This window comes from Triturus cristatus, chromosome 3_1, assembly GCF_964204655.1.
Source record: "Triturus cristatus chromosome 3_1, aTriCri1.1, whole genome shotgun sequence".
In the NCBI taxonomy this organism is placed as follows: domain Eukaryota; kingdom Metazoa; phylum Chordata; class Amphibia; order Caudata; family Salamandridae; genus Triturus; species Triturus cristatus.
In genome coordinates this window covers 425,199,715-425,213,573 of record NC_140583.1, presented here as the reverse complement: position 1 = coordinate 425,213,573, position 13,859 = coordinate 425,199,715, and the positions used below count along the sequence as shown (strand labels likewise).

General features: G+C 42.0%; 1 protein-coding gene across 3 annotated transcripts in view; it reads right to left on the bottom strand.

Annotated features, from left to right (window-relative positions):
• Positions 1-13,859, bottom strand: part of SLC24A5 (solute carrier family 24 member 5) — a 197,753-nt gene that overhangs the window by 117,668 nt on the left and 66,226 nt on the right. For all 3 annotated transcript variants that reach the window (XM_085644202.1, XM_085644204.1, XM_085644203.1), the window contains exons 3-4: positions 8,967-9,050; positions 8,772-8,875 (exon numbers count right to left, since the gene is read on the bottom strand). In XM_085644202.1, coding sequence (XP_085500328.1) covers positions 8,772-8,875; positions 8,967-9,050 — 188 coding nt within the window. The remainder of the gene's footprint in view (positions 1-8,771; positions 8,876-8,966; positions 9,051-13,859) is intronic.

The following is a 13,859-nucleotide window of genomic DNA, read 5'->3' as shown; positions in this document are numbered from 1 at the left end:
TCATGATGTTGATGGTGTTCCTGTGGACGATGGCGTGTTAGTGGTTCGTGTGTCGGGCTAAGTAACCACAGGGACGGAGACCTCACCATGATTCCTTGATTGTGTAGGTGGGTCCCTACCCCTAAACTCTGGCAGTACCGACCGCAATGTCTCAGGCAGTGGATGTTGGGTCACGCAAGACCGGGGATTCCCAGTTGTATTAGGTCGCTGTTGCACGGTTCCGTCACAGCAGCAGGAATTGAGTCCCCGCCTCAGCTTCAATGTATTTAGGGGACTACGGTGCCTCTCCAGAGCCTGAAAAGTGTTACACTCATGAAGGCTGGCAAGAGAGGTAGGATAATTGCAGGCAGTTTTTCAGGCTGGCTTGGAGCTACTTAGATTGTGTCCTCCATGGCTGCCATCTTGGCCACATCCAACCTGTGAAAAAGATAACATTAGAAGTCTGAAAAGAGAATAAGCATACCACAGAAAGGAATACTTCCTCTTATTAAGAACGTGCGGAACCAATCGTGGCACATGGTTTGGGAGGGTGACTACACACTTTCAAAGTATTAGGTCTTTTGGTACAGATGTAATTTGTGCTCTGGGTGGGCTTAAATTCATCTCACATTCTTAAAACATGTGGTTCTACAAAAGGTTGTATAGATTGATAATGCACTTGATTTACGCCCCGATTCCAGGATGTGTAATGTACTTCAGTTGGATTTTGATTTAAGTACAACATATCCCAAAATTCATAAGGCAATGGGCGAGTGGTGTATTCCCGATAAAGAGATTTAGGCAAAAGTGGGTTTCTTGAAAGAGGAAAAGCCAGGAGTGTGGCTGCGATGTTGAGGTAAACAAATCTAGAACGTTGCTGCCCTCAGTGAAATTATGCCCCAACCCACCATGGATGAGTTTTCGAACGTAGGACGAGTGATCAAGTTAATTTTCGAAAGTGCAGCAGTTTCAGAAGCATTGTGCACTGTTTATGCATAAGTGCACGTGTACTGCAGTGACATCTCACAGTTTGAAGCTAATGTAGGGATTCAAGGTTCTTTGGTTATGGCCGCAGTAATCGGTTAGTACAGCTGTTGAGTTTTGAAGCACCTGGAGTTCACCTAAAAGAGTGGACTTGACGCTACATTAAATGGAGTTGTGGTAAACCAGTTCTGTCACAATGAATGTTACGGGTTCTGTCCGGAGGTCTGGCCAAGACAGAAGTGTTAGATTGCAAACTATGGTAGTATGAAATTTCCACAGAAAATAAAAATACTGATGTGAGTCTTGAAAGGGAGATGACCTAATGGGTTTTAGACGGGAGAAGCCAGAGACCAGTTAAGTCAGCCCACACATTTAGGAGTGTATTTAGGTACGCGACCTATAGGAACTGTGGCTTATCAACATTAAGGTAGAATCCATTTTGTTCATCCATTTTCAAAGGAAATAGAGTAGACACAACATGTGACTGTTGGATCATAGGATAAAGGCCGATGTACAGCAGTGTCTGAAAGCAGTCTCTGCAGGCCAAAATAAGGTAAAAAAAAGATGCATATAAACAGCAAAAGGTGCTGCAGAGAGAATGGATCCGTGGGATACGTGCCCAAAGAGCAAGAATGGGTCTTAGCATATTTGCATGCAACAGACTTGAAGAACAAGTGATAATACAGATCATGGAAGAAATCCCTGCAACTAAGCACAGGTGTGTGAAGAGGATTTTGTGATTCACAATGTCAAAATCTGAGGATCGTTTAAGGAAGATGTGGATGCATCAGCCATTTCAATACAAGAGTCAGAGTTTCCAATATGGCAACTGTGGTAAATTATGTACGGTTTGAGTAAACACAGGCTAAAAGGATTGGAAGGAGGAATTGCTACTAAAAATATGAATTTGAGAGCAATGATGGTGCTAGAATTGTAATAAGACGAGAGAGACCTATAAATGATCGTAAGATGGAAACTTTCAGGTGAAGGGAGGGGTTATATTTGCGACAGGGGGAAAACCTCAATTTGCAGAGACATATGATTTTGCCTCTGAATAGGTTTAGTTTCAGGCCATTTTTGGACACTTCCAGAGTTGCATCCATTTTGCCATGGAAGGCAGACGAGAGAAGAGAAGACAGCATGGATAGCGGCATTGTAGATGGTAAAGTTGCAGAACGGAATGGATGCAAAAGGAAGCAACCAGAGTAACTGATTTGATAAATTTTGGACAGGAGGACATATTGACGTTTAGTACATCAGTCTGTTGATGGAGAGACCTGACAGAGCACCACTTGAATAGATTTTAGGGTCTGTTCAGAAAATTCTTGCTTTTCTCATCTTCAGGATAAGTAATCTCATTAAGTATAGATAAGAATGGCGTGGAATAGGTGATCACACCTGATTTTGAGCGAGCCAAGATTTGTTTTATCCTCCATTTTATTGTCTCGGGATCAAGACCTTATTTGAAGAGAATTCATTTTTGATTAGATTAGAATGAGAAGAATGTTTGATTTTTTTGGGATATGAATTATTTTGAGAAGGCAATGGCATCAAGTCAATATGTGAGCGCTGGTTTAGAGGAGACTATAGAGCCCTGTTATAGCTCTTTGAATAGGAACAGTGTAGACTTTTGCCAGTTTCCATGTAATCTAGATACAGAACTAAATCCCTTAACTTTGTTTTAACACATGTGTATAGTTACACTACCAGTCTCTAATATATTAGAAGATCAAACTCAAAATGATATGATATGCATTTGTTTGTGTAATAAATTGGGTTATTAGTTGAGGGAGGTGACCAACCACCTCAAGTAATCATCACAATCCTTGTCAGGGTAAATCCTCAAAGTCACTAAATTAACCTGAGGTCGATCTCCTGGTACCATGGCACGGAGCAAGCATGCATAATTTAGGGCAATGTGTAAAGCCTTAATGCAGTACCAAAACAGTAATAAAGTCAAAACACAATACAATAAGAATCCCAAACCAAGTTAGAAAATTAGATTACATTTTAATAAATAAAGTGACACTAAAAATAAATAAAACTTCAATAAGGGGAACTGGAAATATGATTTTCTAAAGTTTTAAATAAAAGTAGCAGCAAAAAATGTTTAGGGCCAACTGCAGTCAACTGGTCATGCTAGACCAGGACCTAGGCTCAATTTGGGGCCCACTGCGATCGAACATGAGTCGGAGACAGAGACCAGGTTTGACTGTGTCAGAGGTTTTACCTCTGGAACAAAATCTTCAATGGGTCAAGAAAGACAGTAGGCTTTAGCTTAAGAGGACTCCATGAGGTTACATAGCAATTGGATGCGGTCCCGGTGAGGCTGTTGAGTTTTACGGAAAGTGCTCAGAGCAGGAGAAATTTGAATATTGTGCCCAGTGAAGTTGTTTTGAACGGTCGCCGTCCAGATACGTTTGGGGCATTCACCTGGTCAAGATTTCAATGTTTGAATTTAGTCACTTTTTGGAGCTCGGAAGCCTTCAACATAGCAAGGCTGCAGGTTGTAGCCGAAGAGAGCTCCATGAGGCTAGATACTTTCTCATTGAGATCACACCAAAATGAATTTGCTGCAGTGCAGAAGCTCTGAGCGGGAGACACACAAATCTTCAGCCCAGCCGCAACACACCTTGGGTGGATCAGCTTGGCAAGTTGGTCCTGGTCCTTGGAGATCTTGAAGTTGAAAATGTTTCTAAGTCCCTTGGTTTTCAGAGGTTGAAGGAGAAGTTCAGTCTGACACAGCGAAGGGTTCCAGGACCTCAGGAACATTCCCTGGGGATCATTCCAGCAGAGGCCAACATCTGGGCCAGTCCAGTTGGAACTGGTCAGATGGGCTGTCGCAGGAAAGGCCTCTTGTAACTTGTTGTATCCCTGTAGCTTGAAGAGGTCAGCCCTATGACCCTCACAGTCCATGTCTTTGGCCTGGGTACAAGATGGAGCAAAGCAAATACTCCACAGCTCCTCTCAGGTTGCAGACAGCAGGTTCAGTGTTCTTCTGATCTTACTCTAGTCCAGTAGTGTGTTGAAAAGTGTGCTGGGGAGAGTCACATTTATGCTAGGCCAACTACTGTGGATGGGGCGGGGGCTACCCTGGCCTCTCCCTAACCAATAGAATAAAAGTTCCCAGGTGTAACATTACCCACTTTTGCAGCAATTACTGGCTGCCCTATAGCAAAAAACCCACACTGCTCCTCACTTCTAAAATCGAAAATGGTGAAACCCTTCTTCCTTTGTGTAGAGCCTGTGAATGTACCAGGTTAGGCTATAAATTGTAGGCCTTAAAGTCATGTGCCACAGTAGTGGTTTGCACAAATAGCGCACAACTTTCATTTAACTTCCAGGCCCTGGGTACACTTTGTATCATATGCTAGGAACTTATTTTATAGGCAAGTTAAATATGCCAAGAAGGAGTATACAAATTTAACCTTGTGAAAAGGCCAAAAGGAGAGCACAGAGACTTTACTTCTGGATAGCAGATGTAAAATGCTTAGAGTTCCACAGTCAGAAAAATCGGATAGGGTATACATCTGGGTGTACATCACGCAAAAGATGGCAATTTCCTACAGTTTGCAAGAGGAAATCTGCCATCACCAAAGTACATGAGCATCCAACACACCACTACACTCTTAACCAACTTAACTAGAAGTGGGGATAGACAGCAACCTTCATTGTTTCACTGATGTAACTTCCACTCATGGAAGTATATTTGTATCACCACATGTAATGGATTTGTACATGGAAATGCCATTCACTGCTTCACTAATGTGCCAAAGCCATAATATCCTAGATCGCAAATTCTCAGTCCAGGCATTGAAATCTTTCAGCATCCAGGCCAGATACAGCCAGGAAATTCAGTGAAGTGTGCACCTCAGCCTTTATCAGAAACAGTCTGTGTAGGTTGAATGATTTGTTAGGGACTGCAGGTGAGTGCATTTCTTAAATTAATATCTTATCCTAATAATGTCTTCTATCGAGGAAATAGTGCCATTACACAACTACGCCATAAGAGGCATCAGACTTGGACGTTCATGAGTTAAAATAGCTGGATGTCTGCATATACACATATTTCTGTCTTTGCTTTTCACTGATCTCATCCACCAATAATGATACCACTCTGTTTATTTTAAGACCCCACCATGCAAAGGAGAATCACCTTTACAAACAAGCATTGGCAAAGCCAGTAGGCCTCACATTTCTTGTAATACTAGCTCTTCATTGACTACCATTTGTTGCGTGATTTTGTGTATTATTGAATGGGCGAATGTGAAAATGAGTCAATGGGTAGATGAATGTATGAATGCGTGATTGAATGCCTTGGTGAATGGATCCTACAGTGCACATATGTGCGGGGAATTAATGGTTGGATAAATGGTGAGAAACAGGTGAGTGCATGGACTGTTACAATCATGTTGGTAGCAGGAGGCTATTCTCTCCTGCTGCCACTGCTGCTCACTTACCTATGTACTCACTTATTTAATCTTTACACAAGTCTTCCTTTTGTGATAAGTGGCTGTCTTTGGTTCAGACTCACGTAGCTCTGGCTAAATTCAGTAGCAACGAATGTACTCAAACTGGCGCACAGAACTGGAAACAAGAATTCGCTGCATGTTCCCCAACATCACAAAACAATAATGGAGCATATGCAATAGAAACTGCTTTTTACCATGTGTTCAAAGGAGGGGCACTAAACATGGGTCAATGATCAAAGTAGGTGACCCAAGCACACTGCTCATACTAAAGTGTCAGTTCACCTCACAATTAGAGCTTGTGCTCCAGAAGAACCGAATTACTACATGTTCAGGAGATGTGAGAAAGTGCCTCTTTTGTGTGGTCACTCATTTCTTTATGACTGGTATTTCTGAAGATTTAACTCTGAATTTAGGGGCACTGCTGTCCAGTCCCCAGTTTATGTGTTCTGACCCCTACAACACAGATGCCAGACTCCTACAGCGTTTGAACCGGCGAGCAACATGTCAAATGAACACTTTGACAGGAAAAAACTCTGTGTTCAAATATTAAATAACTCACCCTAAACAGACCTTACAGCCCACAAGGTAAGATGCCTAGAATTAGCACCGTTTAACTATCTGGTATAGATTTTTGACCTTGGGGTGAAATCCAGCTCCTACACTGGTCTGTTATACCATTTTGTATCTCATGAACTTTGTTGAATTAATTGCACCATCGACACAGAATTCTCCCACTACCTCTTCTTTGTAGAGTTCATAGATTTAACATTCTGCAGCTTTTAACTCAAGGTTAGGCCTCCCAAATGTGACACTCTCAGGAAACAAATCTTTATTTGTAAATAATGTTCTATTTACGGATCCAAGTAACGTCGCAGCTGTAGGAATTGGGGCAGTCTTCTTCACATGGCCCAGTCCTAATAAATATAGAGCAATCATACAGGGTGTTTGCTGAAAGGGATGTCAAGAGTTGTTGGTAAAAGACTGTTCCGTTAAACATGTAGCCACAAGATAAACAAATGTCTTCCTAAAAAAGGATGTATGGCAGCTGAAAAAGGGGAATCTTTGCTATATACCAGATGTTCCATTCGCATATCCCGTGGGACAGGATCCTATATGAAATTCTACATAGAGTGTATTGCACCAGTGTTTACTTATGCTTTCTTGATCAGAAATACATGCAACCAAACACTATATCAGTCTCCTCATAGCAACCAAAATTACAACGTAGGAGCTATGCTATCAAATTTGTATTTTAGGCGGGTGCGAGGGAGGTAAACTTAATTTTTTGTTACTATGCTATTCCTCCCCTTATATATATTCCATTCACTTGCTGTTCTTCTCTGAATGACAGTTACACCACACAAACTAAGTGTCTCACTGAGGTTTCTTCTAATTTCCAGTGTCTCCCAAAACCAATATTCATTTGTCTCACAACCTTACCCAAAGCCATTGTGTACCATAGCCTCCCTCTACTGGTTCTTGTACCACGCTTTATAATAAACATACCGTCCTTGAGCCTTTTCTTTTCATGTTATCACTATTTTTCTAGCCATCTCCCCTTCACCTCCAAACCCTTAATAACTAATCTTCCCTTCCCTCATTTTTTCGTTCACCGATCAACAACCACCCGGTCTTGTGTTCACATTCTCCCTGAGCCTTTACTAACTCACCTGTGTTGGTGCACTCATCATAGTAGAGTAGTCTAAAAACAGTTTAATACAATTAAATGTGTATTATTTTTGACATCAAAATTAAGCACTATTAAGTTAGTTAACTTCTAATGACAGTACATTACAGAAGATAATTACGCACTGTCCAAAAATTTCTTTGAGAATGTACAAGTTGCTTTAGTGGCAATAAATAATACAATATATGACCAGGTTCTCCTTTAGAGAGCTTGTATAGCGTTTAATTGTTTAGGTCTTAGAGGGTTTTCCATAATATATGAGAGTTGTTTGAATTTTTTTAAATAGTATTGACACAGATCCATTCACAATGCCATCCATTTTCCTAGACCCACTGCTACAACATAACTTTGTGATTTCCTGTAAATTCCGCCATTCCTCTATATATTTTTGTAATCTATTCACTAGCCCATAGTATTCTTATTTTGTCTTTTAATGAATATGAAGTCACTTTGTGAACATTGAAGTCTACCACCCATCGTGCAGTGGTCACTTCTTTCTTGGACTCACAGTTTACACTATTCATTCTCTGAACTATGCATTACTAATACCTATCTGAAGTCTCATATACAATTCTCTCTCTTGCCTAGCTACAACATAAACATCCCAAACGACCCTGTGTCTTATAGCAACCTCTATATGTTATGTGCCTTCTATTCACCCCCACATTTGTTCTCAGTTGCCTCTTTACCCCTCAATATTGAATCCCACACAAACAATGTGCTGAATCTCTGTAGTCTTGAGCACAACACATGCCCACAATGCTCCTCCAACTTCCTCTCTTTCTCATTCAGCTTGCAATATCTCACCCCGTGCTCCTTTGCCTCTATTGACCATGTCCCCAACTTTATGTTTTGTGATATGTGGGAGTATCTTGCCATTTTTGTAAAGTGGCAACCACTATCCTAATCCCTCTCCAAATCTTCTATTTATCCGAAAACTTTCCAACAGCCCCATGTGTCCTACATCCTTTTCACAAAATCTTTCCTATTCTTAATTCATATCCTCACAGGCCTTCAGTTCACAGGTCATTAAGCTTCACTCTATTAATCAAAAACATATTCTCTTCTGCCAACATAATTCGGCACTACTTCCAGTGCAGCTGCTCATTTTCCGCTGAATTCCTTACAAACGTCAGATTCTCCTACCCCCTATCTTTCTTAATTTTCCAGTCCACATTTGTTTCAAGTTCCCACCCAAGTTCCAAGCCTCAAAACATTTCTGGATGACTCATCCTTTTCAGAGGAATTACTCATTAGCTTTAGTAACATTTGGAGAGATTGATCCACGTTTACTGTGCTTGAAGATAAAAGGTTTGCGTTGACATCAGCATGTTCATTTTAAATGCACAATTCTACATTATGATGCAATTTCCCCATTATTTTTTATTATCCTAGTGATTTCTCTTTCCCTTACTTTATTTTGTTCTTTAAAATCCATTTCATTTTGAAAAGGTTATCGATATGGAGTGTACATGAACATTATATTGTTGTTGGCATTGGGAAATTTGATACATTTATTGTAAATGTTTAGGATACTGAAAATAATCTTGTTGAAATAAAGTTGTTTTTTTAAAAATTAAAGTAATTTACCAATTGAAATTGGTTGAAAATTGTCCCTTTAGGCGCAAGTATAAAATCCTGCTACTTACCGTAGTAGTTAGTAAACCACATGCTGCACAGATGCCAAGAAGGTTGTAAACTGCAGAGCCAACAATAGTGCTGACTCCAATATCTCCCTTTGTTACGAAAACCCCTATAAAAAGTAAAACAACATTTAGAAAAAAAATTTCAACACTTGTGGAATAATGCAATACACATACATGGGAAAATAGATGAAAAATTACCTAAAAATGCGGTAACCAATTCAGGAGCAGAACTACCCGCTGCCATAAAGGTTGCTCCTGCAACGTCTTGAGTGAGAGCAAGACCTGTAATGGAATGTAGTAGTTACATTTTTTTGCTCAAATCAACAATTTAGATTAATTTGTTAATGTAAACAATTGTGACTGGGACTGCCTGCTGCAGATATCGAGATAGTGCCACTCTTCTAGTTATTGTCCCCTAATAAATTAGGTTATAAATTTTACTGACAGATCCTGTTAACCAAAGAGACAGTTCATAATTACAGCGAAAGAAACCGAAGGAGAAGTCAGTACATGGAGAATGCGCTCCGAAAAATGGGAAGTAAATACAGGAATTTATATTCATCTCATATGCCGTGTACATAAGTGTACGAAAAAGTGATGGATGGAATGCTTAAATTAATCTCAGCCACTGGTATTTACTCTGGCCGCATCCCAGTCCATCATAAATTTGCACACCACGCAACCTTAGTTTGCCCCCAGCCATGTGCACATCAGTCTTGACCCTGCTCCAATGGGAACAGCCAGACCAAAATGCCAAGCCTGGTCCTCCCTGAGCCATAACACAAGCAACCCTGGACTGGTTTCTTCCTTTTTAGGGAACTTCAGTCACATATACCTTGGTTCCAGTGGCTTACTGCGCACAGGACCCACGTCAAGGTATACGCGTCCCACGTAGGGAGACACATTGAGATTACTTCAGGCATTTTATCATCACATTTTTATAGACTTCAGTCACTTATAATTACTCTGGCCACATCCCAGTCCATCGTTATTTTGTTCATCATGCCATCTCAGTTTGGACCCAGCCATTTGCAAATCAGTCTTGACATAGGCTCATCAACTCTAATACCTGGCTGATTATACCCAACTAGTGTGAAACCGGTCCTCAGTTGCTTGTTTTCCGGTTCAGGGAAGACCCTGCCTGGCAATTCGGGCAGCACTGCTTCCATTGGAGCAAAGTAAAGACTGATTTGCGACCGCTACAGACGAGTCCATTTCGGTGTACAAAACCGATAAGGAACCACTTAAAATGCTTCTCTGTTTTACTTTCACAGTATATGCACCTTTTATCATGTCCCATGTAAATGTAAGAGTGGCTTTGCAAAGGGCTGCAAGTGTGCTCACATCCGGCCCACATACATTTGTAGGGTGATCACCTGTTATTTTCACGGATCATCTGTTTCTCCGGGAGACGTCTGTTAGTTCTCTCTTAAAGACGCCATTTTTTCCATAATTATACACCTTGTCGATGAGCAGTGTCATGAGCTGCCACAGTCAGTGCTTAATTTGAACCAGTGGTTGCCCGCGAGGGCACCAGCACTCAGTTTTGGGGACTGGAGCTTATTATTCCTCATTAGCTATTACCCCGAGCAAGAGAGAGAAAACTCAGAGGAATTAATTGAAAAGACCCTGAAGCCGAGACTCAGTGGCATAACGAAACTTGAGGGGGCCTCCCTGCAAGGAACGTGGAGCTTGGGGGCCCCCGCAGAGCAGGGGCTGTGGGGGCCTGTGTTATGCCCCTGCCGAGACTCGTATTTGATCTCTGCACAAAAGTCAGGATTCATTCATAAGCCATCCGAGTCAACCATCACATTACACACTCACTGAGACGCACATGTCAGTGTCAGCAATTGAAGTGCATTAAAAAAGTATGGAGCCTGTGATCCAGAGTACAATGGGGTGTAGACTTGGCTAAAAAGAAAAAAAAAATATTCTGTAACTGTATTGTTGGACATTCACCTTCAGGTAATTGCATTTAGAATATAAAGCACACACCATAAATGAAATGTGAGCTCTTTTAGATTTTGAAAGCGCATCTGGTTAATGTGATCACTGCAGCGGTCTGTGTATGAGCCACAGAATTGGATTGTAGTTTGCACAGTTGGGATAATCTGGTGCATTTACAGTGCTACCAAGTCCCGGCCTGCAACTGAAAGCACTGGAAGTATGTCTGACATCATTTTAAAATTGTATTACAATTACACACTGTATAATATAAGATTACACAGAATGTGCAAAAAGATTTAGGGGCCCATTAGGACTTCAGCCCGCCAGCCATCCTCGGAGTGCTGGGACCGGCCGACAGACGTGCGGCCATCCAACACTGCTGATTAGGATGCGACTGCCACCCTGGCGGTCGCATTATGCATATTTGACACTGCTTACAACAGCACCGCCGCAATGCCAAATTGACATGATGTGCATTCTCATGCACAATGTGGCAGGCACCGTGCGGTGCCTGCCACCTTGTGCATGGGAATGCAGGGGGGTACCATGGGTATCCCCAAGTTGACTCTCACCCTCCACCCCTCGCAGCGGGCCCCCACAGCACATCCGACAGCCTTTCCCACCATAGAAAGGCCTTTGAAACCAGGCATCATAATATGGATGGCAATGCCTTCTAGGCACCGCCACCATATTGTGCCCCAGCTCCGCCCGGCCGGCAATTGGAACGATTGCAGACCGGCGGAAAATAATAATATGGCGGGGTAAATCAATTTGGGATGGCGGATGGATCGCCACCGCCGAGTCAGCGGTGGCAATCCACCCGCCATCCTAATGACCCCCTTAATTTTTAAGGAAAACTAGTGCTTTCAAAATATATATTTTCAGTAGTGTGTCATAAAACTGTATTAAGAGTCCATTAAAAGGACACACTAAAGAACTCAGCTGGTAACAAACACCCTTCGAGTATCTCTCAAAAATACTAAAACCTTGTCACCATGAAACTTCAAATGACTCCATTAATTAGAGTGACAACTGGCCAGAGGTGGTACAACCAACAAATTGACAAGAAGAGTGAGATAAGGGTCTGGCTTGGCTCCAAGAGCCTCTAAACATACATCAGGAAAAAATATAGTAATACAAAAAGTCTAGTGCTTTAAACACGTGCAAGAATTTCTCCTAAGAACATTACTTCATTGAGATGCATTTATTAAAAACAATCATTGTTAACCATGAACCTCAAAACATTAATGCCTACCATCCCAACAATTCATTAGTGAACTGAAAGGAAATTCAGTTGTCAAGTGCAGTCTTTAGGTAGTCTAGGTTCTAAATATGCATAGAGCAACAAAACAGTCTATTAAATCAAACAGACGGTTTTGTGCACTGCGCGCCCTGAACTCAAGTATTTGAAGACACTCTCATATGGGATAATGAAGACAAAGGAGGCATGGTGAAATAAAATATTTGACTAGGATTACACAAATTGGTCAAATGCGGAAGTTGGAATTTTAAGAGTCTTTTAAGGGTCTGTTTAACATAGCATTCCACTATTTCCATTTATCCTGAAAATGTTTAATAATTCTATTTCTGTTATTATTTTTTAGGTAAATAGGTGGACAACAGGATGGATGGGTTTGTGGTTGAGAGGCTAGACTGATGGATTGAGAGCTTAGAAATCAATGGTAAGGGTGTGTGAGAGGCTGGATCTGGATGGGTGCTTGAATGGACAGATGAATAGTGCTGGGACAGGAATGTCCGCTGCATTGTATGTAGGCATGTTCCCTGCTCCGGATGCCTGACTGCATGTTCATTTGGTATCCAACTTTTATTTTTGTTGTAGCGTCACACTAATCTAAGCATGAGAACAGGGCAAGTCATTGACCTTGCAAGTTCCTAGACCTGTCCGGTCACCGGAAGGGGTGCACCAAGAATGCCAATCATTTTAGGCAGAGGTATGCTGTCCCAGTGATGGAAGCCCACCATGTTTTGAGATTGATATGTGATCAGACCATTTTATCTGCGTCATCAAGTGTCTACTGGCCTCTCAAATTCTAAAATTCTGCTGTTACATTTATGCTCAAAACCTTGCACTAGAATTCTGTGTGTATGTCAGAGCATGTGTGTGTAGCACATGTGCAGTAGTAGGGCTCTGTGTGTAAGTGGGCCTTAGAACTGAATCCAGTGGAATCTACTTTAGATGCGATTGTTCTGGAATAAGATAGAGGATGAGGACAGCTTTACTGCCTGCATTCCTGTGGCTGGAGGATCGACTGCCAGACACTGTAGTGAGTAGAATGAAGCAGAGCTATCCTTTTCTTGGTAAGGGGCCTGCAGATTCATCTTTCCTGAGTGCCAGGTGAGGGGTGTGAGATGCTGTTTCTGTTGTGCTAGGTGAGGAAGTTTCTACGTCAGACCTGTCCTTTTATCCATCACCGTTTCAGATAGGCTGCTGACAGTCAGGTGCAGAAACCTTGTGCTTCATCGTGTCTCTGTTCTGGATGCTCCAATCTGGAGTCAGCTCAAATGGGTCTTGCTGAGAAGCATCACTGTTAGACCTGGCACCTTGGCGTGGGTCTCCCTTCCATTTTTTGCTGTTGCCTCATGTGTTTTTGCTGGCGTTACATGCTTTTGGCACTGTGACACTGCTATTCAGTGCCACGGTATGGGTGCTCCCTAGGGAAAAATGATGTATGGACTAGTGACTCCATGAATGGATTATTTGATTTATTGGTCAGACAGTAGTACAGTGCAGTGAGTGTGCCCAGGACTTGTAAATCAAATGCTGCTGGTGGGCTTGCAGCACTGGTTGTGCCACCCACAGAAGCAGCCGGTAAAGTGTGTCTCAGGTCTGCCATTGCAGAACCTGTGTGCAGTCTGGTACTGCCATGCTGACTGGGCAAGTGCACCCACTTGCCAGTCCCTAAACCTTCCCTTTTCTGCATATTAGTCACCCCTATGAAAGGCCCAAGGGCAGGGTGCATTGTAGGTAAAAGGTAGGGCCTGCCCTGGTGTGGGTGGCATGTCCTAATAGTGAATTACATCCATTTTCGGGTTTCACTATTGCAAGGCTACCTGGTCCCCATAGGCCAGAATGGGCAGTTTGATTATTACATTTTTTAATCCTAACTGACTCAGGGAACTAGG